Source organism: Pleurodeles waltl, chromosome 2_2 (assembly GCF_031143425.1).
Source record: "Pleurodeles waltl isolate 20211129_DDA chromosome 2_2, aPleWal1.hap1.20221129, whole genome shotgun sequence".
Taxonomy (NCBI): domain Eukaryota; kingdom Metazoa; phylum Chordata; class Amphibia; order Caudata; family Salamandridae; genus Pleurodeles; species Pleurodeles waltl.
In genome coordinates this window covers 528285277-528311812 of record NC_090439.1, presented here as the reverse complement: position 1 = coordinate 528311812, position 26536 = coordinate 528285277, and the positions used below count along the sequence as shown (strand labels likewise).

Sequence of the window (26536 nt, the reverse complement as noted above, 5' to 3'; positions counted from 1 at the left end):
GCAGTGCAACAACAAAACAGATCCTCAAAAGGTAGCTTTCTATTACTGTCTTTCAAAACTGCACCATAATCCTAACCTACAGGCCTCTAGAATTCAACCGATTTCATCAAGGAAATCATGGTCCTCATGTCCAATGCCTCTCTTCAACACACCCACTACATTTTCATCAAAAACTCAAGCACCAAGAAACTGAATTCACATGCACTCCTCAAAACAATGGTCATTAACAGATGTGACAAGGAACGAAACCATTGGAAAGGCCACACAATCAACTTCATAAGTGCCTCTGATCAATCCAATGCAAGTCACAGCTTTGCCTTGACACTGGACCAGTCATCTAGCCATTTCCTTCAGTCTCCTCTACACTAATACATCAAGGACAAGCCAAACCAAATGTATAGCTCCTTCAAAGAGTGCCCCTGTAACTTCTCCCGACCCCCGTAAGTCCCCTAACAACTTCAAGCCAATAAGACTTCACTCTTACATATACACACCAGCCAAAAAGTAACAAAAAACAAAAAAAAAAAAAAATAGAAACAAATGGAGACTTACCAAAACCCTTGATTAGGGTGTTGAATTCTTCTCTCCGCTTTGCAGGTGGACTCTCCCTATAACTTCATCCAAAGTAACTTATTACAAGGCCACCATGGTAAAGGCCTCTAAACATAAAAAAGCACTCTGAAGGCAGTTAAACTTTGTATCAGCCCCTACCAGAAGACCCAGCTGCCTGCTTATTTAACAAGTGCAACACCATAATCACCTCTTCACTATAATGATCAACCCTATCAGACATCTACTTGGTCTACATTCCATACCTTGAACATCAACCCACATTAACCTTGCAGCCATTCTGAATTCTTTCAAGGTCACTAGATGTGAAAACTACAATCTATCCTCCTCCGCTGCACTAGCAAACCATCTCCCCTCGACAACTTCATCACCACCTTATTCAAGGGCCCTTCCAGATTACCACAAAACAAGATAGATCCTACCTGTGCTGTAAAGTGCACATTCAATCCAGATAATCTGGCCAACTACTTCCAACAACAAGCATCATCTGGAACACTAGTATCACAGAAGAGGCAGTCTCTAACCAACTTCAAAACCAACTCAAAGAAACCAACTGCCTCCAAGACTGCAATCCCGCTTCATACCATAGTGTGCTAATAAACTTCACTGGAGCTAATCCAAGATGACCTCTTGATCCTGATGGGACAGATCTATGAATCCTACCCTATCTCTGTAAAATATATGATGCAGTTGAACATCATGCACTGATCCACACCATAGAAAACAAGTATGGTCTTCACCCACATAATCCTGAAGTGGTAAACCTACATTACCGATGAGAAGAATTCATCTAGATGGAAAACTGAAGATTCCAGAAACTTTCAGCCTCCTGATAATTATTCCATAGCTACTTCCTGCCCCGACTTGAACCTCTATGCAGAATCTCAATCACAGACAGCAGCAATGAGATACAAGACAATGACGACACAACTGAACCGTAAAACCTGTACTGCTCACAACAATTTGGCATCTAAACACATGCCTTAGATGTATATTCATCTAGACATACCAGCTGCTATAGTGGATGCAGAAAGGTTGAGGGTCAACAAAAGATAGGTCACCGGAAGGGATTCATGTAATACATAAATAACTCTTCTTGTTGCTGTGACACGGTGTTATCAGAAAAAATAATTACCATTATTAACATGGTCACAGGAGTGGGGAGGATAGTAGGCAATCAGTAGAAAGATGAAAGCATCCACGAAGCACACATATTTCCAGACTGCTCATTTAGAAATATTTAAAGAGCAGTAAGCCAAAAGATAGAGGGTCTGGTAAGAGACACATGCACAGAGGCTCAAGACACTGCCTAAAAGGTGTCCCGAAGAGACATTCTTAAGGAGGGCAAGCACAGCAGTGCATGCTAATGCACTGAGTGGACTCATTTGCCATAGCATAACAGTGCTTAATACAAAGTACAATATTTTGCACAGTTGTTTGCTGGAAATAGCACAATCTTTTTTCGTTCCAGAGAACTGCTGCTTCTCTTTGGAGTAAGAGCACAGGATTTATGGCCCAATCAGGACTAAAAAGTGTCATTTCTCCTCTGCATTGACGGAAAAAGAAATATGGTTTAGCTTTCAGCATACACTGGTCAGGTAAGGAAAGAAATTAAGCAAATGAACCCACTTCCTGTTTTACTTTTTAACATGGAAGTTTTATGGCAAACAAACCCCAATTACTGGTGGAGAGAGGGTGTGAGAAAGAGGGATGGTTAAGAGACATGGGAGGTGGTACAGATGTATAACAGGAGAACAGAGGGAAAAGAAAAAGGATGTCAGATAAAGTGGGTCGAGTCCAAGTGACTGGTTATGCTAGAAAGAGGACACAGAAAGAACAAGCATTTACAATGCAACGGGTCTCGCGTTTGCTCATGTTAGAGCTGATCGCGTTGTAAACTCCTAACCCGACTTTTCACCTATCGGGCAAAAGTGCATTTATGTACATAACCCGAAAAAGTGAAATTAACTATGTAAAGCGTTCGACTTCTGCCAAGCGAGATCGCGCTCGTAAATTAGAAAAAAAAGAAGTCCACGAGCCCGATGGAAAACAGCGAGCCTCGCATGTTTTCTGTACTTGGTCGCTGCGCTCGAGGAGGGCTAGCCACCGGAAAAGGCATGACATATGCGTGCCTTCGACTAATGAAAGCAAGCAGATTTTATTAGGCAAGCCCACAAACCAATAAAAAACACTGACGTGAAGGTGACAGGGCTCCGAGCCCTTTTCTAAATACTAAAGCGTCTCGCTGCGATACTCATGCGCGAGCGCATGCAATGCAGGCTCGACCCTAAAAAGGACTATAGAGGGCACAGAGAAATGAGCTAGCGGGGAAATGATGTGGCAATTAAAGACGACAAGAGTGTGAGGGCGAGTTTGAGAGCACATGTAAAGTATGAAGGTCCGAGAGGGAAGTAAGAGTGAAAAAGAGGGGATAAGGTGGGAAAGTGAGAAGAGGGTGACTGACCACGAGATAACATTTTCAAGTACTAGGAATGAAGGGGATGGCACAAGGTTAAAATCTCACTGGGACTGAACAAACTTTAGGGGAAAAGTGTTTCAAAGCATTCAGAAATCAATTAACTAACGAAGCACCTGTTCCAGCACTGCTGTTTTGGAGATCCACAGTAGGAATAGAAGCTTCCCAAATCTTCCACTGTTTCTAAAAAGGGCCTCCTTAGAATGAGAGAAATATTTTCACAATCTAAGACAAGGGATGGATGTTGCAAACGTTGCACAACAATTAATAATTACAGAACATGCACAAAGAGGAGGCTTGTGAAGATAATCTCCTGGAAGCCTGAACTGCTTTAGGTCCTTCCAGAGCATTTAAGGCTAACTTATTGATGCTGTTATCTTATTAAGAAATAAGATAACAGCATCAATATCAAAATTGGAGGGATCTATTGTACGAATTCAAAATAAGGCTGTTCCCCCACTTGCTGGTTTATGAATTCCACTAGCAAAAGAAGACTGTCAGGGTTGTTGCCCCTGCTCAATCATCAGGAAGTAGGAAGACAGAAAAGGGATAATATTCTCCCATTTCTTCAATCATGATAGAGAACCAGAAACTTCCGTAGTATCAGCGATATGTGGCCTAACAAGATATCAACTATACTCTTTCAAACTCCTTCTTGAAAAAGGGCCATAGAGGATGGGAAAGATGGTAAATCTCATCAGCTATAGCATGACTGTTATCCCCAAATAAAGCGACTGTGTGGGAAACTAGTGCAAAACATAACAGATAACAGGCTAAATGATGCAGGAAGCTTGAAAGAAGACCCATTCCCGGTCTGCGCTGGCATGCAAGAACAGAACTACCATGGAGGTACAATAGCACTTCCAAGACCCTAAAAATAGAGAGGACAACATTCAAGGCAGCCTTATATTTTGTCGATTTTTAGAGACCCAACCTAAAATAACTTTGAGAAGGGAAAAAAGCTAAAATAGCATTAACACAGGCAAAGACACTTCCAGTGATGGCATCTCTGACATCCTCAAATAATACCAAGTGTTGCAGCCAACAGTCACCCTAGGTTGGCTGAGGGGAGATACTGAGAATGCCCGAACCCCCGTAAGTCACCCATAGGTGCTACTTTGCTGCACAATGGAAAATGGTGATGACATACATCCACTTTGGTTCCATATGCACCAAATGTGCCTCTTTGCGGACTTCCCACTCTCATGTTCTATACAAAATGCCATGCTCTGGAAACGGGAACAACAGGGAGTCCATTTCCTGAGAGACCTGTTCGGAGAGAGAACGTTGATGTCACATCTAACTTTGTGCAGGCTCATGGGTTGCCAGACACTCTTCTTAACCCATGCCAAAATACTAGTTTATGTTCACAGATACTAGACACCTGATTGCTCTGAGCCGGCAACACATGAACTCCTTTAGGCCCTTCACACAATGGAACACAGTAGGCACCTTACCCAATGGTTGTATAAGGGACTCCGTGCGCATCTCAACATGCCGTTGAATTTGCTTAAAACAAAATGGGTCACTGACATTGGGTGGGTCCTTTCTTCTGCAATAGTCCAAACAGATATCCTGAAATTCTAGGTTTAAGCTGATACAATTTTGCCTCTATCATCGCGCATATCTTACACCACATAGACTCAACACAATGTACCCCCTCAGCTTCGGGCTCAGTGCCCCCGTTGTCATACTCATGATGCTAACCTCACCCATATGCTCTGGATGTGCCTTTGCCTCGCACAGTACTGGTACGCTATAAGGGCATCATCAATGGACCTTACAGGTGTCGATATGGAGCTAGCACCAGATCATTTTCTATTGGGTTTATACGCTAGACCCGAGGCTCTAAAGGGATTTCACTCTTTATGGACTTGGCTACGCTCTTAGCGAAGCAGCAGTTGACCAGACATTGGAAGTCCCCTCGGTTCCCTCCAATTATTTCCTGGAGAGAAGAGGTGCTGCGCTGGGGCCAGGCTGAGAGCCTGGCACTCCAACATGAGGAACATAGAGGGCTACAACAGAAACCGATATCATTAGAATGGGATGCTTTGTTGGAGTCCTTTCGAGCACAGAGAGACCAGAGAGACCAGGGAGTCAAAGCTTAGAGTAGATCGATCCTTCACATTACACCCTATGCCTGAAAGTTAGTGAAGACACTCAACCCTTTATTTACCCAGGTCCAAAAATCCCTCACCCCACTCCCCCCCAAACATCAATAAGCTGTTACTGTGTAGTTAGCCCTACATAGCCTTCGACTGGAGTGTAACTGTAGGAAGTTGGCTCTGTATGTGCTATTTCAAAGTAAGGAATAGCATGCACAGAGTCCAAGGGTTCCCCTTAGAGGTAAAATAGTGGTAAAAAGAGATAATACTAATGCTCTATTTTGTGGTAGTGTGGTCGAGCAGTAGGCTTATCCAAGGAGTAGTGTTAAGCATTTGTTGTACATACACATAGACAATAAATGAGGTACACACACTCGGAGACAAATCCAGCCAATAGGTTTTGTTATAGAAAAATCTCTTTTCTTAGTTTATTTTAAGAACCACAGGTTCAAATTTAACATGTAATATCTTGTTTGAAAGGTATTGCAGGTAAGTACATTAGGAACTTTGAATCATTTCAATTTCATGTATACTTTTCAAGTTATTGACAAATAGCTATTTCAAAAGTGGACACAGTGCAATTTTCACAGTTCCTGGGGGAGGTAAGTTTTTGTTAGTTTTACCAGGTAAGTAAGACACTTACAGGGTTCAGTTCTTGGTCCAAGGTAGCCCACCGTTGGGGGTTCAGAGCAACCCCAAAGTCACCACACCAGCAGCTCAGGGCCGGTCAGGTGCAGAGTTCAAAGTGGTGCCCAAAACGCATAGGCTAGAATGGAGAGAAGGGGGTGCCCCGGTTCCGGTCTGCTTGCAGGTAAGTACCCGCGTCTTCGGAGGGCAGACCAGGGGGGGTTTTGTAGGGCACCGGGGGGGACACAAGCCCACACAGAAATTTCACCCTCAGCAGCGCGGGGGCGGCCGGGTGCAGTGTAGAAACAAGCGTCGGGTTTGCAATGTTAGTCTATGAGAGATCAACGGATCCCTTCAGCGCTGCAGGCAGGCAAGGGGGGGGCTTCCTCGGGGAAACCTCCACTTGGGCAAGGGAGAGGGACTCCTGGGGGTCACTTCTCCAGTGAAAGTCCGGTCCTTCAGGTCCTGGGGGCTGCGGGTGCAGGGTCTTTTCCAGGCGTCGGGACTTAGGTTTCAGAGAGTCGCGGTCAGGGGAAGCCTCGGGATTCCCTCTGCAGGCGGCGCTGTGGGGGCTCAGGGGGGACAGGTTTTGGTACTCACAGTCGGAGAGTAGTCCGGGGGTCTTCCCTGAGGTGTTGGTTCTCCACCAGCCGAGTCGGGGTCGCCGGGTGCAGTGTTGCAAGTCTCACGCTTCTTGCGGGGAGTTGCAGGGGTCTTTAAAGCTGCTCCTTGAAACAAAGTTGCAGTCTTTTTGGAGCAGGTCCGCTGTCCTCGGGAGTTTCTTGTCTTTTTCGAAGCAGGGCAGTCCTCAGAGGATTCAGAGGTCGCTGGTCCCTTGGAAGGCGTCGCTGGAGCAGAGTTCTTTGGAAGGCAGGAGACAGGCCGGTGAGTTTCTGGAGCCAAGGCAGTTGTCGTCTTCTGGTCTTCCTCTGCAGGGGTTTTCAGCTAGGCAGTCCTTCTTGTAGTTTGCAGGAATCTAATTTTCTAGGGTTCAGGGTAGCCCTTAAATACTAAATTTAAGGGCGTGTTTAGGTCTGGGGGGTTAGTAGCCAATGGCTACTAGCCCTGAGGGTGGGTACACCCTCTTTGTGCCTCCTCCCAAGGGGAGGGGGTCACAATCCTAACCCTATTGGGGGAATCCTCCATCTGCAAGATGGAGGATTTCTAAAAGTTAGAGTCACCTCAGCTCAGGACACCTTAGGGGCTGTCCTGACTGGCCAGTGACTCCTCCTTGTTGCTTTCTTTGTTCCCTCCAGCCTTGCCGCCAAAAGTGGGGGCCGTGGCCGGAGGGGGCGGGCAACTCCACTAAGCTGGAGTGCCCTGCTGGGCTGTGACAAAGGGGTGAGCCTTTGAGGCTCACCGCCAGGTGTTACAGCTCCTGCCTGGGGGAGGTGTTAGCATCTCCACCCAGTGCAGGCTTTGTTACTGGCCTCAGAGTGACAAAGGCACTCTCCCCATGGGGCCAGCAACATGTCTCTAGTGTGGCAGGCTGCTGGAACTAGTCAGCCTACACAGACAGTCGGTTAAGTTTCAGGGGGCACCTCTAAGGTGCCCTCTGGGGTGTATTTTGCAATAAAATGTACACTGGCATCAGTGTGCATTTATTGTGCTGAGAAGTTTGATACCAAACTTCCCAGTTTTCAGTGTAGCCATTATGGTGCTGTGGAGTTCGTGTTTGACAGACTCCCAGACCACATACTCTTATGGCTACCCTGCACTTACAATGTCTAAGGTTTTGTTTAGACACTGTAGGGGTATCATGCTCATGCACTGGTACCCTCACCTATGGTATAGTGCACCCTGCCTTAGGGCTGTAAGGCCTGCTAGAGGGGTGTCTTACCTATACTGCATAGGCAGTGAGAGGCTGGCATGGCACCCTGAGGGGAGTGCCATGTCGACTTACTCGTTTTGTCCTCACTAGCACACACAAGCTGGCAAGCAGTGTGTCTGTGCTGAGTGAGAGGTCTCCAGGGTGGCATAAGACATGCTGCAGCCCTTAGAGACCTTCCTTGGCATCAGGGCCCTTGGTACTAGAAGTACCAGTTACAAGGGACTTATCTGGATGCCAGGGTCTGCCAATTGTGGATACAAAAGTACAGGTTAGGGAAAGAACACTGGTGCTGGGGCCTGGTTAGCAGGCCTCAGCACACTTTCAATTGTAAACATAGCATCAGCAAAGGCAAAAAGTCAGGGGGCAACCATGCCAAGGAGGCATTTCCTTACACAACCCCCCCCCCAAACGAAAGAGGATGAGACTAACCTTTCCCAAGAGAGTCTTCATTTTCTAAGTGGAAGAACCTGGAAAGGCCATCTGCATTGGCATGGGCAGTCCCAGGTCTGTGTTCCACTATAAAGTCCATTCCCTGTAGGGAGATGGACCACCTCAACAGTTTAGGATTTTCACCTTTCATTTGCATCAGCCATTTGAGAGGTCTGTGGTCAGTTTGAACTAGGAAGTGAGTCCCAAAGAGGTATGGTCTCAGCTTCTTCAGGGACCAAACCACAGCAAAGGCCTCCCTCTCAATGGCACTCCAACGCTGCTCCCTGGGGAGTAACCTCCTGCTAATGAAAGCAACAGGCTGGTCAAGGCCATCATCATTTGTTTGGGACAAAACTGCCCCTATCCCATGTTCAGAGGCATCTGTCTGCACAATGAACTGCTTAGAATAATCTGGAGCTTTTAGAACTGGTGCTGAGCACATTGCTTGTTTCAGGGTGTCAAAGGCCTGTTGGCATTCCACAGTCCAGTTCACTTTCTTGGGCATTTTCTTGGAGGTGAGTTCAGTGAGGGCTGTCACAATGGATCCATATCCCTTCACAAACCTCCTGTAATACCCAGTCAAGCCAAGGAATGCCCTGACTTGAGTCTGGGTTTTTGGAGCTACCCAGTCCAGAATAGTCTGGATCTTGGGTTGGAGTGGCTGAACTTGGCCTCCACCTACAAGGTGGCCCAAGTAAACCACAGTTCCCTGCCCTATCTGGCATTTGGATGCCTTGATAGAGAGGCCTGCAGATTGCAGGGCCTTCAAAACCTTCTTCAGGTGGACCAGGTGATCCTGCCAGGTGGAGCTAAAGACAGCAATATCATCAAGATAAGCTGTGCTAAAGGACTCCAAGCCAGCAAGGACTTGATTCACCAACCTTTGGAAGGTGGCAGGGGCATTCTTTAAACCAAAGGGCATAACAGTAAACTGATAATGCCCATCAGGTGTGGAGAATGCTGTTTTCTCTTTTGCTCCAGGTGCCATTTTTATTTGCCAGTACCCTGCTGTCAAGTCAAAGGTACTTAAGAATTTGGCAGCACCTAATTTATCTATGAGCTCATCAGCTCTAGGAATTGGATGAGCATCTGTCTTGGTGACAGAATTGAGCCCTCTGTAGTCCACACAAAACCTCATCTCTTTCTTTCCATCTTTGGTGTGAGGTTTGGGAACTAAGACCACTGGGCTAGCCCAGGGTCTGTCAGAGCGCTCAATTACTCCCAATTCCAGCATCTTGTGGACTTCCACCTTGATGCTTTCCTTAACATGGTCAGACTGTCTAAAGATTTTGTTTGACAGGCATGCTGTCTCCTGTGTCCACATCATGGGTACACAGGTGTGTCTGACCAGGGGTTAAGGAGAAGAGTTCAGGAAACTGTTGTAGGACTCTCCTACAATGAGCTTGCTGTTGGCCAGAGAGGGTGTCTGAGTAGATCACTCCATCTACTGAGCCATCTTTTGGGTCTGATGATAGAAGATCAGGGAGAGGTTCACTCTCTGCCTCCTGATCCTCATCTGTTACCATCAACAGATTTACATCAGCCCTGTCGTGGAAGAGCTTAAGGCGGTTCACATGGATCACCCTCTTGGGGCTCCTGCTTGTGCCCAGGTCCACCAGGTAGGTGACCTGACTCTTCCTTTCTAGCACTGGGTAAGGGCCACTCCATTTGTCCTGGAGTGCCTTGGGAGCCACAGGCTCCAGAACCCAGACTTTCTGCCCTGGTTGGAACTCAACCAGTGCAGCCTTTTGGTCATACCAAAACTTCTGGAGCTGTTGGCTGGCCTCAAGGTTTTTGGTTGCCTTTTCCATGTACTCTGCCATTCTAGAGCGAAGGCCAAGTACATAGTCCACTATGTCTTGTTTAGGCTCATGAAGAGGTCTCTCCCAGCCTTCTTTAACAAGAGCAAGTGGTCCCCTTACAGGGTGGCCAAACAGAAGTTCAAAGGGTGAGAATCCTACTCCCTTCTGTGGCACCTCCCTGTAAGCAAAAAGCAGACATGGCAAGAGGACATCCCATCTCCTTTTGAGTTTTTCTGGGAGCCCCATGATCATGCCTTTTAATGTCTTGTTGAATCTCTCAACTAAGCCATTAGTTTGTGGATGGTATGGTGTAGTGAATTTGTAAGTCACTCCACACTCATTCCACATGTGTTTTAGGTATGCTGACATGAAGTTGGTACCTCTGTCAGACACCACCTCCTTAGGGAAACCCACTCTGGTAAAGATACCAATGAGGGCCTTGGCTACTGCAGGGGCAGTAGTCGACCTAAGGGGAATAGCTTCAGGATACCTAGTAGCATGATCCACTACTACTAGGATGTACATATTTCCTGAGGCTGTGGGAGGTTCCAGTGGACCAACTATGTCCACACCCACTATTTCAAAGGGGACCCCCACCACTGGAAGTGGAATGAGGGGGGCCTTTGGGTGCCCACCTGTCTTACCACTGGATTGACAGGTGGGGCAGGAGAGGCAAAACTCCTTAACCTTCTGGGACATATTGGGCCAGTAGAAGTCGTTGACTAACCTCTCCCACGTCTTGGTTTGTCCCAAATGCCCAGCAAGGGGAATATCATGGGCTAAGGTCAGAATAAACTCTCTGAACGACTGAGGCACTACCACTCTCCTAGTGGCACCAGGTTTGGGGTCTCTGGCCTCAGTGTACAGGAGTCCATCTTCCCAATAGACCCTATGTGTTCCATTTTTCTTGCCCTTGGACTCTTCAGCAGCTTGCTGCCTAAGGCCTTCAAGAGAGGGACAGGTTTCTTGTCCCTTACACAGCTCCTCCCTTGAGGGTCCCCCTGGGCCTAAGAGCTCAACCTGATAAGGTTCAAGCTCTAAAGGCTCAGTTCCCTCAGAGAGCAGAACTTCTTCCTGAGAAGAGAGGTTCTCTTTTTCTGACTGTGTTGCAGTTGGTTTCCCAACTGACTTTCCTTTTCTCTTGGTAGGCTGGGCCATTTTTCCAGACTCCAGCTCTACTTTTTCACCCTGTGCCTTGCATTGTGCTCTTGTTTTTACACACACCAGTTCAGGGATACCCAGCATGGCTGCATGGGTTTTTAGTTCTACCTCAGCCCATGCTGAGGACTCCAGGTCATTTCCAAGCAGACAGTCTACTGGGATGTTTGAGGAGACCACCACCTGTTTCAGGCCATTGACCCCTCCCCATTCTAAAGTTACCATTGCCATGGGATGTTCTTTAGTTTGATTGTCAGCATTGGTGACTGTATAAGTTTTTCCAGTCAGGTATTGGCCAGGGGAAACCAGTTTCTCTGTCACCATGGTGACACTGGCACCTGTATCCCTCAGGCCCTCTACACTTGTCCCATTAATAAAGAGCTGCTGCCTGTATTTTTGCATGTTAGGCGGCCAGGCAGCTAGTGTGGCTAAATCCACCCCACCCTCAGAGACTAGAGTAGCTTCAGTGTGGACCCTGATTTGCTCTGGGCACACTGTTGATCCCACTTGGAGACTAGCCATTCCAGTGTTACCTGGATTGGAGTTTGGAGTGGAACTTTTCTTGGGACAGGCCTTGTCTCCAGTTTGGTGTCCAGACTGACTACAGTTTCGACACCAGGCCTTTTTGGGATCAAAGTTTTTACCCTTGTACCCAGGATTGTTTTGTGAAGAGGCTCTGGGCCCACCCTCCTGTGCAGGTTTTTGGGGGCCTGTAGAAGACTCTTTACTATTTTTATTTTTGGCTGTCTCACCACCTTTCCCCTGGGGAGGTTTTGTGACCCCTTTCTTTTGGTCACCCCCTGTGGAAGTTTTGGACACCCTTGTCTTGACCCAATGGTCCGCCTTCTTTCCCAATTCTTGGGGAGAAATTGGTCCTAGGTCTACCAGATGCTGATGCAGTTTATCATTGAAACAATTACTTAACAGGTGTTCTTTCACAAATAAATTGTACAGCCCATCATAATTACTTACACCACTGCGTTGAATCCAACCATCTAGTGTTTTTAATGAGTAGTCTACAAAGTCAACCCAGGTCTGGCTCGAGGATTTTTGAGCCCCCCTGAATCTAATCCTATACTCCTCAGTGGAGAATCCAAAGCCCTCAATCAGGGTACCCTTCATGAGGTCATAAGATTCTGCATCTTTTCCAGAGAGTGTGAGGAGTCTATCCCTACACTTTCCTGTGAACATTTCCCAAAGGAGAGCACCCCAGTGAGATCTGTTCACTTTTCTGGTTACACAAGCCCTCTCAAAAGCTGTGAACCATTTGGTGATGTCATCACCATCTTCATATTTAGTTACAATCCCTTTAGGGATTTTCAACATGTCAGGAGAATCTCTGACCCTATTTATGTTGCTGCCACCATTGATGGGTCCTAGGCCCATCTCTTGTCTTTCCCTCTCTATGGCTAGGATCTGTCTTTCCAAAGCCAATCTTTTGGCCATCCTGGCTAACTGGATGTCCTCTTCACTGGAGTTATCCTCAGTGATTTCAGAGGTGTTGGTCTCTCCTGTGAGGGAACCAGCATCTCTGACTATTATTTTTGGAGTCAGGGTTTGAGAGACCCTGTTCTCCCTAAATAGGACTGGTAGGGGGGAATTTCCCTCCAAGTCACTATCCTCTTCCTCCGAGTTGCCACCCTCAGAGGGGTTGGCCTTTTCAAACTCTGCCAAAAGCTCCTGGAGCTGTATTTTGGTAGGTTTGGGGCCTATGGTTATTTTCTTTAGTTTACAGAGTGACCTTAGCTCTCTCATCTGTAGATGGAGGTAAGGTGTGGTGTCGAGTTCCACCACAGCCACATCTGTGCTAGACATTTTGCTTCTAAAAGTTGGAATACTTTTTAAGAATCTAAAACTGGTTCTAGAATCTAATTCAAACTTTTACAAACTTTTAAACTCTAAAAGAAATGCTAAACAGGATCTAACACAAGGCCCTAGCAGGACTTTAAAGAATTTAGAAAACTTTTCAAATTGCAAAAATCAATTTCTAATGACAATTTTGGAATTTGTCGTGTGATCAGGTATTGGCTGAGTAGTCCAGCAAATGCAAAGTCTTGTACCCCACCGCTGATCCACCAATGTAGGAAGTTGGCTCTGTATGTGCTATTTCAATGTAAGGAATAGCATGCACAGAGTCCAAGGGTTCCCCTTAGAGGTAAAATAGTGGTAAAAAGAGATAATACTAATGCTCTATTTTGTGGTAGTGTGGTCGAGCAGTAGGCTTATCCAAGGAGTAGTGTTAAGCATTTGTTGTACATACACATAGACAATAAATGAGGTACACACACTCAGAGACAAATCCAGCCAATAGGTTTTGTTATAGAAAAATATCTTTTCTTAGTTTATTTTAAGAACCACAGGTTCAAATTTAACATGTAATATCTTGTTTGAAAGGTATTGCAGGTAAGTACATTAGGAACTTTGAATCATTTCAATTGCATGTATACTTTTCAAGTTATTGACAAATAGCTATTTCAAAAGTGGACACTTAGTGCAATTTTCACAGTTCCTGGGGGAGGTAAGTTTTTGTTAGTTTTACCAGGTAAGTAAGACACTTACAGGGTTCAGTTCTTGGTCCAAGGTAGCCCACCGTTGGGGGTTCAGAGCAACCCCAAAGTCACCACACCAGCAGCTCAGGGCCGGTCAGGTGCAGAGTTCAAAGTGGTGCCCAAAACGCATAGGCTAGAATGGAGAGAAGGGGGTGCCCCGGTTCCGGTCTGCTTGCAGGTAAGTACCCGCGTCTTCGGAGGGCAGACCAGGGGGGGTTTTGTAGGGCACCGGGGGGGACACAAGCCCACACAGAAATGTCACCCTCAGCAGCGCGGGGGCGGCCGGGTGCAGTGTAGAAACAAGCGTCGGGTTTGCAATGTTAGTCTATGAGAGATCAACGGATCCCTTCAGCGCTGCAGGCAGGCAAGGGGGGGCTTCCTCGGGGAAACCTCCACTTGGGCAAGGGAGAGGGACTCCTGGGGGTCACTTCTCCAGTGAAAGTCCGGTCCTTCAGGTCCTGGGGGCTGCGGGTGCAGGGTCTTTTCCAGGCGTCGGGACTTAGGTTTCAGAGAGTCGCGGTCAGGGGAAGCCTCGGGATTCCCTCTGCAGGCGGCGCTGTGGGGGCTCAGGGGGGACAGGTTTTGGTACTCACAGTCGGAGAGTAGTCCGGGGGTCCTCCCTGAGGTGTTGGTCCTCCACCAGCCGAGTCGGGGTCGCCGGGTGCAGTGTTGCAAGTCTCACGCTTCTTGCGGGGAGTTGCAGGGGTCTTTAAAGCTGCTCCTTGAAACAAAGTTGCAGTCTTTTTGGAGAAGGTCCGCTGTCCTCGGGAGTTTCTTGTCTTTTTCGAAGCAGGGCAGTCCTCAGAGGATTCAGATGTCGCTGGTCCCTTGGAAGGCGTCGCTGGAGCAGAGTTCTTTGGAAGGCAGGAGACAGGCCGGTGAGTTTCTGGAGCCAAGGCAGTTGTCGTCTTCTGGTCTTCCTCTGCAGGGGTTTTCAGCTAGGCAGTCCTTCTTCTTGTAGTTTGCAGGAATCTAATTTTCTAGGGTTCAGGGTAGCCCTTAAATACTAAATTTAAGGGCGTGTTTTAGGTCTGGGGGGTTACTAGCCAATGGCTACTAGCCCTGAGGGTGGGTACACCCTCTTTGTGCCTCCTCCCAAGGGGAGGGGGTCACAATCCTAACCCTATTGGGGGAATCCTCCATCTGCAAGATGGAGGATTTCTAAAAGTTAGAGTCACCTCAGCTCAGGACACCTTAGGGGCTGTCCTGACTGGCCAGTGACTCCTCCTTGTTGCTTTCTTTGTTCCCTCCAGCCTTGCCGCCAAAAGTGGGGGCCGTGGCCGGAGGGGGCAGGCAACTCCACTAAGCTGGAGTGCCCTGCTGGGCTGTGACAAAGGGGTGAGCCTTTGAGGCTCACCGCCAGGTGTTACAGCTCCTGCCTGGGGGAGGTGTTAGCATCTCCACCCAGTGCAGGCTTTGTTACTGGCCTCAGAGTGACAAAGGCACTCTCCCCATGGGGCCAGCAACATGTCTCTAGTGTGGCAGGCTGCTGGAACTAGTCAGCCTACACAGACAGTCGGTTAAGTTTCAGGGGGCACCTCTAAGGTGCCCTCTGGGGTGTATTTTGCAATAAAATGTACACTGGCATCAGTGTGCATTTATTGTGCTGAGAAGTTGGATACCAAACTTCCCAGTTTTCAGTGTAGCCATTATGGTGCTGTGGAGTTCGTGTTTGACAGACTCCCAGACCACATACTCTTATGGCTACCCTGCACTTACAATGTCTAAGGTTTTGTTTAGACACTGTAGGGGTATCATGCTCATGCACTGGTACCCTCACCTATGGTATAGTGCACCCTGCCTTAGGGCTGTAAGGCCTGCTAGAGGGGTGTCTTACCTATACTGCATAGGCAGTGAGAGGCTGGCATGGCACCCTGAGGGGAGTGCCATGTCGACTTACTCGTTTTGTCCTCACTAGCACACACAAGCTGGCAAGCAGTGTGTCTGTGCTGAGTGAGAGGTCTCCAGGGTGGCATAAGACATGCTGCAGCCCTTAGAGACCTTCCTTGGCATCAGGGCCCTTGGTACTAGAAGTACCAGTTACAAGGGACTTATCTGGAGGCCAGGGTCTGCCAATTGTGGATACAAACGTACAGGTTAGGGAAAGAACACTGGTGCTGGGGCCTGGTTAGCAGGCCTCAGCACACTTTCAATTGTAAACATAGCATCAGCAAAGGCAAAAAGTCAGGGGGCAACCATGCCAAGGAGGCATTTCCTTACAGTAACCACTAGCTACTACATGGATTACACGTCCCTGGCACTAATAGGAATTACAACCCACAGTATATCACCCACCAAATGGAACCGTAGTTCGTTTTTGGGGGCAGGTGGGAAGGGGATGGTATAACATATCATAACATTGTGTGATAACTTTACTATATCAGTAATATAGCCTGTATTTGCCAACTACTATGTACACCAACATACCCGCCTGTAAACTCACAATGGAAATCAAAATGCCAATAAAAAACAAAGATACTGAGAAGTATTACTGCTTATGAGATGAATACTATCAGTCAGCCCAGTAAGTAAAGTTCCCAGGTTTCCCACAAATCAACTAGTTGAAGCTCTGTATTTATTGTCAGTAACAATAAATGTCCAAAAAAGAGCCAGGGGACAAGAGGTGACGTGATCTGAAAATCCAGTATTTAACTTATGCTTCTACTGGGGCTACAAAACACAATGAGTAATGTTCTTTTCCACACAGACTACATGGCAACCATCCAATTACCAGACCAACCACACTATAATTGATCCAGCTATGCAACTGTACCCATCCATTTATACAACCACACGCCATCATATCCAACCACAGCCATTTAACCACAAAGCATAAATCCAACATCCACCTGTGTCTCCGTGAGCCCATATCTGGGTTGTCTGACTGCATAATGCATGTGGGTGTCTATAGATTTAGGTTGTCTGTTGGTTTACTGTTGTGTGCTATGTTTCAATGCACTATCAAAACATAATGAGGAATCCAAAACATGTGGCTTTACCCTGGTTGTTTTCATGTGGCGAATCCAAGCCTTTGGATACCGAATGTACAGAGTCTAGAGGAGACCTATGGTTGTATACTGAAGAAGAAATATGGGAAGCACAGTATGCGGTTTCGGAGGTGCTGAACAGAGCACTGTAATTCAACAAATTATTGGAGACAAGTGAAACTGGAATGGAGAGAAGATTAAGTTGTGTGTGGCAGTTTAATATCCATCTAATCCGAATTTACAACTCGTAATAGGGGGAGTGAATGGGTTTGCACAACTGAGGTAGGGTAGATAGCAAGAGAGAGATGGTCACTTGGGAGCAGTAAACAAGCCAGCATCAGACACAAGAGTGCGTTTGAGAGGACTGCCCGCGATGTGGGCGCTCCAGGTGAGACAAATTAGTATACTGTCAAACAGTACTGACTTCAGCTGGATTTCCAATACTTGGTAGTATTAGGAAAAAGGGAGGAAAAAAAAAAAAAAAAGTCTACAAAAAGGAAGCTACTGAGGTCAGCAAAACGTCTACCCCAACAGATTGCAGATGTTGAATCTAAGCAAGAAAGTGGAAGGGTGGAAAATCATTCAGATTCATAGGAAGTTTGTGGATGAAGGGATATTTGTTTAAATCAGGAGGCCTAATTTGCTTTCTTTCAGACTATGAAGAATGGAAGGGATGAAGGAGAGCCTGTGTGAAAAGCAGCCAATATGTCAGGGGAAGTTCAGCAGATAATTGTTTCAGTGATGGACACAAATGTAAGGTTAGGCTTATAGGAGTGAGACTCTGTGACGGGGCAGTTTTCCAGAGGCAAAAGTAAATCACGGCATGGCTGAGTGATCTGGAGCACAGGCTTTATATGTGAACTACGTTTAAGTGGAATGGGCAAAACTGGATAGGAGTTAAAAGGCAGATCCACTAAGGGAGTTAAGTGTAAGATGGATGTAGGCCATCTGAATGTAGATTGGTGGAGTTAGGTAAAAGATGAATGTTTGAGCAAAGACTCCATTTCAGATTTTCAAAGGAGAAATAGGAATCGCGTGTTCAGCATAATACATACAAAATGAGACAACATTTTTTTTAAATAAAACATACCTTAAGGAAAGGAACCAAATATGGCTGTGGTGAAGACTTTAGCTCCGTGTACAATCTTTTTGTGAATTCTTCAGGTTCAATTTTTGCCTCCTACAGAAAAAGGTATTAAAGGCAAGCTTAGGGCTGGCGCAATGTGAAGTAATCAGTTTTTGAAATTTTTCATCATGTGGCACTTCAAATGCAAAAGGTTGAAAATCAAGGTTGCCTTCAAATAACAAGAACAAGGTTATACAAGCTAAATGATCTACAATGTATGCAACAAAAACATGCTATTTTAGTTTTACAGGAGTATGAGATGTTTTTCAGAGTATGGTGTAAAAGTATGGTTTCTTTGAAAGCATCATTCAGTGTGCCAAAATGAATTAAATGGTGAAGCACAAATACAACACTAAATTTAAATAAATGTACAACTGTTCGACGAATAAAAGATTTATGTTTTCAACAGTTACTTGAGAAAGATAATTATGTTCCAAAACTGAAAAATAGTACATGTAGGCTATTTTTTGTCTACAGTCTGTGGGGAAAAAAGGAAAAAAAGGCTACATTTCAATGGGAGGGTTTTGTCATGTCTCTTTGTAATCTTATTCAAACAATTGGACACTGAAGAGAGCAGATCAAATATTTTGGCTGAGCTTCTTTCATGAGGAATAAACAAAGGATAACAAAATGCAACAATGAAGCAGAGCAATGTCTTTTGATTGTTCTTTTATTTACTCCCTAGAGTGTGATATTTGCTTGGTAGATGCTCAGCAGTACCTCTGAAGTGCTAAGGACATGTCTGTTATGTCATGGCACCCACATTTGTCACTCACTGCTCACACTAGAGAGCTTTACCTTGCTGCACGTACACTAAAGACAGCAGAATTATTTCCATTAAACTTACTGTGTGTTTAGATGACTATGGCATCACATATACAGAAGATAGAGGAAAAGGAAGCTTTTCCATATCTAAGCAGTTGCAAGTTACTAAAATCCCAACCCCCACCCTCATTTTGTGGGTCACTAAACCTACATCTTTGACACTAAACCACTACATGGTCCCTGCCCTTTACACCAATTCCACATCAACTTAAGTTTGTTTTTCTGAATTTGATTTGTGATTAAAAAAAAATTAACGTCTGAATGCAATCAATTAATATTTTGTTTGCTGTACTAACCTAACACTGACCCTTCACATTTTGAATGAATTAGTCATTTTTATTTAACAATAGATTTGTATCCAGTTAAGGGGTCTGCTTATTTTTGTATTTGCAGTAACAGCCTGACCCTTTTATTTTATTGGAATGTCATTTAAATGTTATACCTGACCAATTGTAAAAGTATTTGTTTAATCTATCCATACATCAGTAACTCATTAATCATTGACCCAACTCCTTTGTTACTTACACATTTACATTTCACTATAACCTGATCCTAACATGGTTTATTGTATTAATAGCATATATAACAGGGAAACAGTATAGGTAGGTTCCGATTTCACACGCACAAAAGCATAGAAATGTAGTTGTTATAGTTAGTTATTTCAAGTAACTATAAAATGAACAACTACTTACCCCACAAATTACATCACAGATATTAATCACTGCAAAATTTGCAATAAAATTATTGAAAAAATTGTGCGAGCTGGGGGCGCAAGTAAGTTACTTTAGGGCATGAGTCCCAGGATCCAGCAGATCCCCCCCCCCCACCCGTGCAAGAGTTTTTAAAGATGAGAAAGGTTTCAGAAGTCAGGCACTCCTGTGCCCTGTCACTTATCCACCCCCATACCCACCCGCCAGACAGTATGCTGGGACAGTCCAAAATGGAGTCATCAAGGTAACACTGGTCACATTGGCTTCTGGCGACTCCACTCCACCCGTTGCTAACATCATCCCCAAGGACTTACAAACTAGAATTTTAAACAGGGGCCCTGGTGGGTGGGCTCCAGTTGTCTGGAAACTCCTTTATTTAGTGGACTTGGGCATGCTCATTCCTGGGACGCACAGTGTGAGAGCTGGGTAATTGATGCAGATCATTCTGCCGCACCCCTTTTATCTTCAGGAGCTGGGAGAAGTACTATTAAATGCACCTTTTTTGTGGGACGGCCATTCTTCCTGCTGCTGGAGAGAAATGTAATTAACTGGTCACAGCAGGTTGACAAAAAGCCTGGGTTCGGATCCCGAGGCGACCCATGGAAATATGAAAACTCTGGATGACCCGTAAGGAGTACAGATATCAATGAGATTTTTCCCAACAGGCTACACTCCTATTCAAGACATCAATGATATCTGTAAGCCAAAAGGCAGTAAAACTGCACTCAAAGGCAGTTCTCTCTGTAAGTGTATAATGGGGTGTCGCTAAACATAACAGTAAATCACACTGAAATTCCCTATTACTGTCTATCAGATGAATACCTAATCTTGCAGAGTCCCCATTGCGCCAGGCTACCTGTGCGCGGTTAACGGGCTGTGCATGACAGTCTCCTACGTGCAGCCCACATGTGTAACTAGCAAAATGTCTATTACCCTTGCTGTGTTGCAGCAGCCTCATCTTAAAAGGCAGATACTGGTGGTAAACAGGCACAGTCAATTTACCATGCAATTACTGTGGGTGAGACACTGGCAGTGGCACTCGCCCACAGTAAAAAGTCCAAAATCAGGGATCAAAATCAGAGAATGGGCAAAACCCAAATGCAACCATATCACTGAAAAAAAAAAATATATATATATATATATATATATATATATATATATATATATATATATATATATATATATATATATATGTTACAGGGACGTTATAGCTAGGGAACAGAATTACAAAACCCACAGAAATTCACTTAAAAACCAAACATGGAAGTTAGTCAGGCTCATGTTTTAAACGTACAAAACCAGACATTTTACTGCAAACATTACATTGATATTATCAATGATGTCATGAGTGCTATAATTTGTGGAGTAACTAGTGTATGGCGAGGGCGCGAGTTATAGGTACCTTAGAACATAAGATAATAACTTGAGATAACTCCAACTATAACAGGTGAATCACTATACGTTAATTCACCCAATGCTGCACACGGCCTTTGGTCGGGAGCGGTGGTGGTTGGCCACAGAGCCGGCTGCCAACTGCCTAAAACCACCCAACTCCACGCTGCTCACAGGCTTTGGCCACCATCCCCCAGCCCTATACAGCCTTCAACCTCCAGGGGCCAGCCTAAAGAGTTTAGTTTTCCTTTGCGGAGGAGGGTCTGTGCAAAGACCCCAAGGCCGATCTGGCTGCAGGGACCCAATCCCCTCACACCCTGGTACATAGCTGTACCCGGACCAGGGGTTTCCCATAGCCATTACTGGCTCTTAGGGGGGGCCACGCGGCCCCCCTCCACCTAGGAATTTGCCCCTAGGAGGTGGTGGTCCTTGAGATGGGGTGGGGTCACAACAGATCCCCTTCCTTCTGCTATTTTAGCCCCAGGGAGGTTGTGGTCCCCAGGGGTGCTTGGGAGGGGTGTGGACAGGGACACACCCCCCCTGCATGATTGTCGTAATTAGCCCAGGGGAGATGGCGGTCCCCGGAGCTCCAAGGGGCCATTTGCCCCCTCCCTCCGCATCAATGTACTTATAGCCCCGGGCAAGTGTCGGAACGCCCCCCGCATGGCATATGAACAAAGTCCCGGGGAAGTGGCAGTCCCTGGGGTAAATAAAAGCCCTGGAGAGGGGACCGTGCACCCTCCTTATATTTTCAGTGCCCCCTGGACCTAGCTCACCATGCGGCTTATTAAAAACTAAGCAGGGTAGACTGAGTTTTTTTTCCCTTTTATTTATTACCATGAACTCACGACAATTCGCAGTAAAAATAAAAGTAGTGTTTTTTTTTTTTTGTTCTGACGGAATTCCTCTGGGAACCCAGCACCAGAGTTAAGAGGTCAGGGTACCTCTAACCTGGCCCCTTCTCCTTTTTTTTTTTTTACCGTTTTTTGTTGGGATTTGGCTAAAGCAGAGTCCTAGGATGACTGCCAACACTTCCTGGTTGAAGTGCTGCCAGCCAATCAGAACTGTGCATTTCCTGTATGAGCTCGTTCTTCATTCATTATTCGCGAAGTCGTTGGGGAGGAACCCGGCCCTAGATAAACAAATTTGTTTTCCCTTTTATTTCTCTTAAACTACTGAACGGATTTACACCAAATAAGCGAAAGCTTAATCTGTGTACCGATAACTAGCTTTCGGCCAAATTTGGTGTAGTTCCATCTAGTGGGTCAGGCTGGAGTCATGTTCAAAGGTCCTTTGGGAATTAACATGTGAAACTCGTGTTTTTTTTTTTACTCTCCCCTTTTTCCTCAGCCCCCGCTTTCGGTGTCCAACAAGAGTCACTGGGGCACTTATTTGGGGGAAGATGTCGTGAAGAGTCGTCTAACGTTGCCAAAGATATAGGCAAGTCAAAAAACTTTTTTCCTATGGAAACATGGTCCTAACTCCAAGTACCTACTGGTGGTTCCCAGAAGAAATATATGGAAAATGTCACTTACCCAGTGTACATCTTTTCGTGGCATGTAGTGCTGCAGATTCACATGCTATGCATAGCTCTTCCAACATCTTCTAAGAAGTCTTTTCGGAGTCACAGGATCGAGTGACTTCTCTCTGTTCCATTGCGCATGGGCATCGACTCCATTGTTAGATTGTTTTCCCGCAGAGGGTGAAGGAAGGAGTGATAGAGTATAGAAATACAAAAAGATGTCCATGCAAGTGTAAATGTATATACATATATACAAATGTTAAAAACTTAAACGACTACAGGCTTCTGGGGAGGAGGGAGGCTGCATGTGAATCTGCAGCACTACATGCTGTGAACAGATGTACAGTGGGTAAGTGACATTTTCCGTTCAATGGCATGTGTAGCTGCAGATACACATGCTATGCATAGACTACAAACCAGTCAGTCCTCCCAAAAAGCGGTAGCTAGCCTGTTAGAGTTGAAGTTGTTAGAAATAACGTTTTTAAGACAGCTTGGCCTATAGTGGCTTGTTGCTGTGAGAACACAAACACAGTAGTGTTTTGTAAATGTATGAAGGGTTAACCATGTAGCTGCTTTACATATATCAACCATTGGTATGTTTCCTTAAAAAGCCATTGATGCACCTTTCTTTCTTGTAGAATGTGCCTTAGGAGTGATCAAAAGTTGTCTCTGCTTTGATATAACATGTTTGTATACCTGTAACAATCCATCTTGCTAAACCTTACTTTGATATAGGATTGCCTGTATGTGGTTGTTGGAAAGCAACAAAAAGTTGTTTTGTTTTCCTAAAAGCTTTAGTTCTGTCTATGTAGTACATAAGAGCTCTTTTGAGATCTAGGGTATGAAGAGCTCTTTCTGCCACAAAATCTGGCTGTGGAAAGAAGACTGTCAATTCCACTGTTTGATTGATGTGAAATGGAGATACTACTTTTGGTAGAAATGTTGGATTTGTTCTTAGTACAACCTCATGTTTGTGCACTTGGAAAAAAGGTTCTTCAAAAGTGATTGCTTGTATTTCACTAACTTCTTAAAGAAGAAATAGCTACAAGGAAGGCGGCCTTCCATGTTAAAAATTGAATTTGGCAAGAGTGCATGGGTTCAAAAGGTGGTCTCATGAGTCTGGTAAGTACAATATTTAAATTCCATGATGGAACAGGTGGTGTTCTGGGTGGAATATTGCATTTTAATCCTTCCATGAAGGCATTGATAACAGGAACTCTAAATAGAGAAGTATGTTGAATAGTCTGTAGCTATGCAGATATTGCAGTAAGGTGTATTTGTATTGAGGAAAATGCTAATTTGATTTCTGCAAATGAAGTAAATAGCATACGATATCTTGTATAGATGCTGTAAGTGGATCTATTCTCTTAGACTGTTAATAGTAGACAAATCTTTTCCACTTGTTTGCATAGCACTGCCTAGTAGTAGGTTTTAGTGCTTGTTTAATTACTTCCATACATTCTGATCTAAGATTTAAATAACCAAATTCTATGACATCAGGAGCCATATCGTTAGATTGAGAGCACTGTGGTTTGTATGCCTGATTTGACCTTTGTTTTGTGTTAACAAATCTTGTCTGTTTGGGAGTCTGGAGTGAGGTACTACAGATAGGTCTAGTAGTGTTGTGTACCAAGGGTGGCGAGCCAATGTTGGTGTTATGAGTATCATGTTGAGTGACGTTTGACGTAATTTGTTGACTAGAAATGGAAGGAGTGGGAGAGGGGGGAAAAGCGTAAGCAAGTATCCCTGACCAATTGATCCACAGAGCATTGCCCTTGGATAGGGGATGTGGGTGTCTGGATGCAAAGTTTTGGCATTTTGCCTTTTCGCTTGTTGCGAATAGATCTAGGTCTGGTGTTCCCCACTTTTGAAAGTACCTTTGAAGTACTTGGGAGTGAATCTCCCATTCGTGTGTCTGTTGGTGATTTCTGCTGAGGAGATCTGCCAACTGATTGTCTATCCTTGGAATGTATTGTGCTATTAAATTAATTTGATTGTGAATTGCCCATTTCCAAATTGTTTGGGCTAGAAGGGGCAGCTGAGATGAATGTGTCCCTCCCTGTTTGTTGAGCTAATACATGGTTGTCATGTCAGTCTTTATGAGAACATTTTTCTGTTTGAGAAGAGGCTGAAATGCTTTTAGGGCAAGGAACACAGCTGATATTTCTAAGTTTTTTAGGTGTAGCTGTTTCTGTTTGACATCCCATTGCTCTTGAATGGTGTGATTGTTTAGGTGAGCTCCCCAAACGATCACAGATTCATCTGTTGTAATTATGGTCTGAGGCACAGGGTCTTGAAATGACTGCCCCTTCATTAAATTGCTGTGATTCCACCATTGAAGGGACATAATTGTTTGGCGGTCCATCAACACTAGATCTTGAAGCTGACCATGTGCTTGTGACCATTATTGTGCAAGGCACTGTTATAAGGGCCTCATGTTTAATCTTGCATGTGGGACTATTGCTATGCAAGATGCCATCATTCCTACAATCTTCATGACAAATCTTACAGTGTATTGTTGATTTGGCTATATGAGTGGTTTTAAATTTTGGAAAGCATGTATCCTTTGTATATTTGGATACACTAGAGCTAGTTGAGTATTTAGGATAGCACCTAGGTACGGTTGTACTTGTACTGGTTGAAAGTGTGACTTTTGGTAATTTAGAGAGAACTTTAGTGTATGTGGAGTTTCTAGCACATAACCAGAGTGTTTTTGGCATTGTGTAAGATTGCTTGATTTGATTAGCCAATCGTCTAGATACTGAAAGACATGGATGTGTTGTCTTAAGTAAGCCGCTATTGCTGCTAGACACTTTGTGAACGCTCTTGGAGCTGTTGTTATGCCAAATGGCAACACCTTGAACTGGTAGTGTTTTCCTGCTATGACAAATCTGAGGTATTTCCTGTGAGCTGGGTGGATGGGTATGTGGAAATACGCATCTTTGAGATCTAGAGCAGTCATCAAATATTGTTTTTTCTAGTAGTGGAATAACATCTTGCAGAACTACCATGTGAAAATGCTCTGACAAGATGTATAAATTGAGGGGACTGAGGTCTAATATGGGCCTGAGGGTGCCATCCTTTTTGGGAATTAAGAAGTGTAGTGAGTATACTCCTGTTCCTTGTTGAGACTGTGGAACTAATTCTATTGCTTGCTTTAACAGTAGAGATTGTACTTCTTGTTGTAACAGAACTGTATGTCCGGGTAACAACTTGTGATATTGTGGTGGAATGTTTGGAGGAGTGGATATTAGTTCTAGGCAATAGCCATTTTGGATAATTGATAATACCCAGTTGTCTGTGGTAATATTTTGCCAATGAGAGTGGAATTGCTGTAGTCTTCCCCCCACAGGAGATGTGTGGAGTGGAAGGGAGGAAGTCACTGTTTAGGCTGTGAGGTTGTTTGTTTAGAGGTTTGGAATTTACCTCTATTTCTGAAGTACTGAACTCTATAGGATTTTCTAAACCCACCTTGTTGATACTGGATTTGTTGTGATCGCTTTGTTTGGGAGGTGGAAGCCTCTGAGGATTGTGGCTTAAAACCTCCTCAAAACTGTGGCCCGCAAAAGGAACCTCTATATGGGGTGGTGCATAAAGCTCCCATTGCTTTCGCAGTATCCAAGTCCTTCCTCAGCTTTTCAATAGTGGTGTCTACTTCTGGGCCAAAGATGTGCTTTTTATCAAAAGGCATATTAAGAACTGCCTGTTGACTTTCTGGTTTGAAACCAGAGGAGCGCAGCCATGCATGTCTTCCGATTGTGATGGCAGTGTCTATACTCCTTGCAGCTGTAACAGCAGCATCAAGGGCGGATCTTATCTGATTACTGCTAAAACGCTTGCCCCTCTTCTACTACTTGTTGTGCCCTTTTCTGGTGCTCTTTTGGGAGATGCTGTACTCTGTGCAGGTGGAAAGACTCAGCCACAGGTGGCATACACAACTCCTTGATTTCTTTCCTTTGGTGCTGTGGACCAGAGAGCAGGCATGGCAGAACTGATTTTAAAACGTTCCAATGTTAAGCTGACCCCCCCCCCCCCCCCAAAAAAAAAACTTGGCACCTTCAAAGGGAAGGTCCATCAAAGTGGATGGTACATCAGGGAAAAGCCAGAAGTTCAACCAGGCTGGTCTCCTGACAGCAATGGATGTCCCAATTGTCCTAGCAACGAAATCAACTGTGTCTAGGCCAGACTGAATCACTTGTATTGATGCAACTGTTCCAGCCCAAGTGTTGGAAATGTGCCCTTAATTTCTAAATTTCTAGGGAAGAAAATGAACCAGCATACCTGTTGTGTCCCACAGAGCCAGTACATAGCAGCCTAGCAGGAACAGGATGCTGACTGGCTTCAAGGCCAGGCTCCCTGCTGCAAAGACCTTTATGACTGAAGCATATCCTTTTGGATTCCCTAGGCAGCGAAGAAAGTTTCTAATT

The 26536-nt window shown here is 45.1% G+C and overlaps 1 protein-coding gene across 2 annotated transcripts in view; it reads right to left on the bottom strand.

Moving 5' to 3' along the window:
• The window catches only part of TAF4B (TATA-box binding protein associated factor 4b), a 351422-nt gene that overhangs the window by 285898 nt on the left and 38988 nt on the right, over positions 1-26536 (bottom strand). For both annotated transcript variants that reach the window (XM_069220053.1, XM_069220052.1), the window contains exon 6: positions 17625-17714. In XM_069220053.1, the coding sequence (XP_069076154.1) occupies positions 17625-17714 (90 nt within the window). The remainder of the gene's footprint in view (positions 1-17624; positions 17715-26536) is intronic.